Here is a 3,300-nt window from a genome sequence, read left to right as displayed (position 1 = left end):
GAAAGAAAGAAAGAAAGAAAGAAAGAAAGAAAGAAAGAAAGAAAGAACAAAAGAAAGAAAGAAAGAAAGAAAGAAAGAAAGAAAGAAAGAAAGAAAGAAAGAAAGAAAGAAAGAAGGCAGGAAGGAAGAAAAGGGAAGGAGGAAGGAAGGAAAGGGAGGGAGGTGCATTTTCTCATCTTTTCTACAGAACAAGTTTACCAATAATCTCTTAATTGCTTAATCAGTGGCTTTTTCTGTCTTCATCCTTTCACCAAATATTACAGGCTTTTTCATAATCCTCATTCTTCTTGATTTTTCTGCAGCACTTTATACTGTTGACGATCCTCTTCTTGGAGATACTCTTTCTTCTCTGGGTTTTTGTGATACTGGTCTCTTTTAATTTTCCTCCTACCTGCCTGACCACTCCTCAAACCCCTTTATTAGTTCATCACACATACTACACCTAACTGTAGGTATATCTTAGGGCTGTGTCTTGGGTGCTCTTCTTTCACTTGGTGACCTCATCAGCTTCCATGATTTTATTATGTCAATGTCTATGTAAATCACCCTTATTTTTATATATCCAGCACTAGTCTCTCTCCTGAGCACTAGGCCATCTCCAGTTACCAATTAGACATTTTAACTAAACTAGATGTTCCATAAGCATCTCAAATACGACATATCCAAAATAAAATCATTACCTTTTCCCTAAAACCTAGCCCTCTTCCTGTTTCTGTTAAGGGCACCATCATCTTTCACCACCCAGGTTAACAACTTCCATGTTATCTTTGGCTCCTTACTCTCCGTTATCTTATAATCCAATGTGCTGCCAAATTTTGTTAGTTCTGTCTCTAAAATAACTCACCCATTTGTTCCCTTCTCTCTATTCACATGACTTCCACCTCAGCTCAAGCCTTTATATCACTTCTCACTTAGACAAAATACCCTCTTAATTGGTCTCCTCTACTCAATAAACTGTAGTTGCTCTGTATTTCCTCTAGGATCAAATATCAACTCTTCTATTTGACCTTTAAAACCCTTTACAACCCAGCTTCATTCTACCTTTCTAGCCTTATTATACATTATTCCTCTTCCTTTGTGTTGCTCTCCAGACAAACTGGCCTTTTTGCTGCTCTTCACACATGACACACCTCCCATCTCAGAGAACACTTTAAAAAATGTTTGATCTTTGTCCCTCCTCACCTCTGACTCTTAGAAGGCCTTTATTCCTTCCAAACTCAGCCCAAGTGATACTTCCTACATGAAGATAAAGCTTTCCTGATTCCAACCCCTCCCCCATTACATTGAGTTTATTTTGTGTATGTATCTTTTTCACTTCTCTTTGAGAGCAGAGACTTTCATTTTTCCCTGTTTCCTCAGCCCTAGCACAGCACCTTTCACACAGAAGGCACTTAAAAACTACTAATTCATTAATACTTTATCTCTATGGTATTGACATTGTTGACTATTACCTCTGATCACTTGCTGTTAACTACTCCCTCTGATCACTCTCTCACCTAGATTTTCATGACATTGCTGTCCAGTACACCTCCAACCTTTCTGGCTACTCCATCTCAGTCTCATTTGCTAGATCATTATCCATGCTCAATTCCCTAAACAGGAATACTTTTTAGGATTCTGTCCTGGGCCATCTTTTCTTCTCTCTCTATGTTCACTCTTACCTGCTGTTGTGGGTTCAATTACTATCTCTATACAGATGACTACCAAATATAGCTGAAAGAGCCCCTCTGGGAACTAAACTCCAATTTGCATTCATAGGGAGCAACAGCTTAGAGTTCAAGGTACTTTGTGTGCCTAGATCTAAAGTCTCAGATTAATTCTTTTTTGACTCTATGGCTGATTTTCTTGTCTGCTATCTGGAATAACTCTCCTTAGAGTTGCCTCTATTGACTGCTTTTCTTTCTGTTCCTTGTTGGATACAGCGTCTCCAACTAGTTGAGTAAGGATCAAGTAGGGCAGAAGTAAAAAAGGAAAGGCAAAGAGTAACTGTCTCTCAAGGATTCGAGTCTTCCTTCATAGTCTAATTCTGCATAAAAAGAATAATGTGAAATTCACTTATCAATACAAGAAAGGATACTTAAGTATGATTTGTTATTTTGATAGTATCCTATATGAGAATTTGTTGTGAATAAATATATACACATTTTTTTAAGAATGTAGTAAAGGGATACATTAAACCATATCTTTTCAGATGGTGAAATAGTTTCCTGCTTGGAGGGTGACTCATTATCTTCTACTAGAAGTAAAGATTGTCCAGTAAAGTTTTGTTCTGCGGTATCTCTTGTCTTTTAAAGGGCAGACTAGTAGTGTGTGAGCTCTGGCAGACTCCAACAAGCTGGAAAGGGCTTGAATTAATATGAGGATCAATTGAGCTGAACGTTGAGACTCATTATTAGCAAGAATTGTTTTGGATACAGAAACTCATGATGCTCTCTACAAAGGCACGGAAGATTTGTTATCTATATGTATACATAAAGGGAGTGTCCACACTAAGGAAATCATAGATCTTTTCAAATACTGAAATAATGTGAAGAGCCTATATTTTTATTGACTCACATTTGGGACCTTTTGAGTCTAACTTCAGCAATTTCCCATTGAATAAAATGCCTTTAAAAATTTCAGTACCTTTTCAGAAAGGAAAAAATAATTTTCTTACCTCAAAAATTAAGAACAAATAATTTCTAATGTCGTAATTGGTCTGCAAAACCATACACAAGGCATTCAGTGAGATGGTACTGATCATTAGCACTGAAAAAACACGGCCTTCTATAAATCTTTTCACATAGGCACAACACTCAGTGTCTTTCCTCCTGTCAAAAAATTGCACAGAACAAAATGTGGTTTACTTTACTTGCAATGTTCTGTAGTCCAATGCTATGCAAACAATTTTACACAAAATGTAGTCTTTTTCCATGTACATATTGAATAATGCTAACCTTGAAATATCAATAGGGCCAAATGCTAATGATTAGACCCCAATTATAAGGATATTCTTACTGATTTTTCTGAGCCTTTCTGAAAAAAGAAATCATCAGTCCTCTAGAAAAGATTTGCTTGAAAGTTTATTTTAATGTAATAAAAAGCATATATCTAATTCCAAAACCTAGCATTATTTATATTGAAAAAACACTAGAAGCTTTCCCAATAATACATTGGTAAAGCAAAAATGCCTATTGTCCCCACCATTATTTGATAGTTCTAGAAATGCTAGTAATAGCATCCAGAAAAAGAAATTAAAGACACAAACATTGGCAAAGAGGAAACAAAAGTCTCCCTATGAGCTGATAAAATGATAATTTG

At 36.1% G+C, this 3,300-nt stretch overlaps 1 protein-coding gene across 1 annotated transcript in view; it reads right to left on the bottom strand.

The window, feature by feature from the left end:
- Nucleotides 1-2,920, bottom strand: part of CATSPER3 (cation channel sperm associated 3) — a 52,513-nt gene extending 49,593 nt beyond the window's left edge. Inside the window, 1 exon segment of the mRNA XM_027848998.1 lies at nt 2,657-2,920. Coding sequence (XP_027704799.1) covers nt 2,657-2,920 — 264 coding nt within the window.
- Between the last annotated feature and the right edge of the window lie 380 nt (nt 2,921-3,300).

Source organism: Vombatus ursinus, unplaced genomic scaffold (genome assembly GCF_900497805.2).
Source record: "Vombatus ursinus unplaced genomic scaffold, bare-nosed wombat genome assembly UNPS02007284.1, whole genome shotgun sequence".
In the NCBI taxonomy this organism is placed as follows: domain Eukaryota; kingdom Metazoa; phylum Chordata; class Mammalia; order Diprotodontia; family Vombatidae; genus Vombatus; species Vombatus ursinus.
This window is presented reverse-complemented; position numbering and strand designations above follow the sequence as displayed.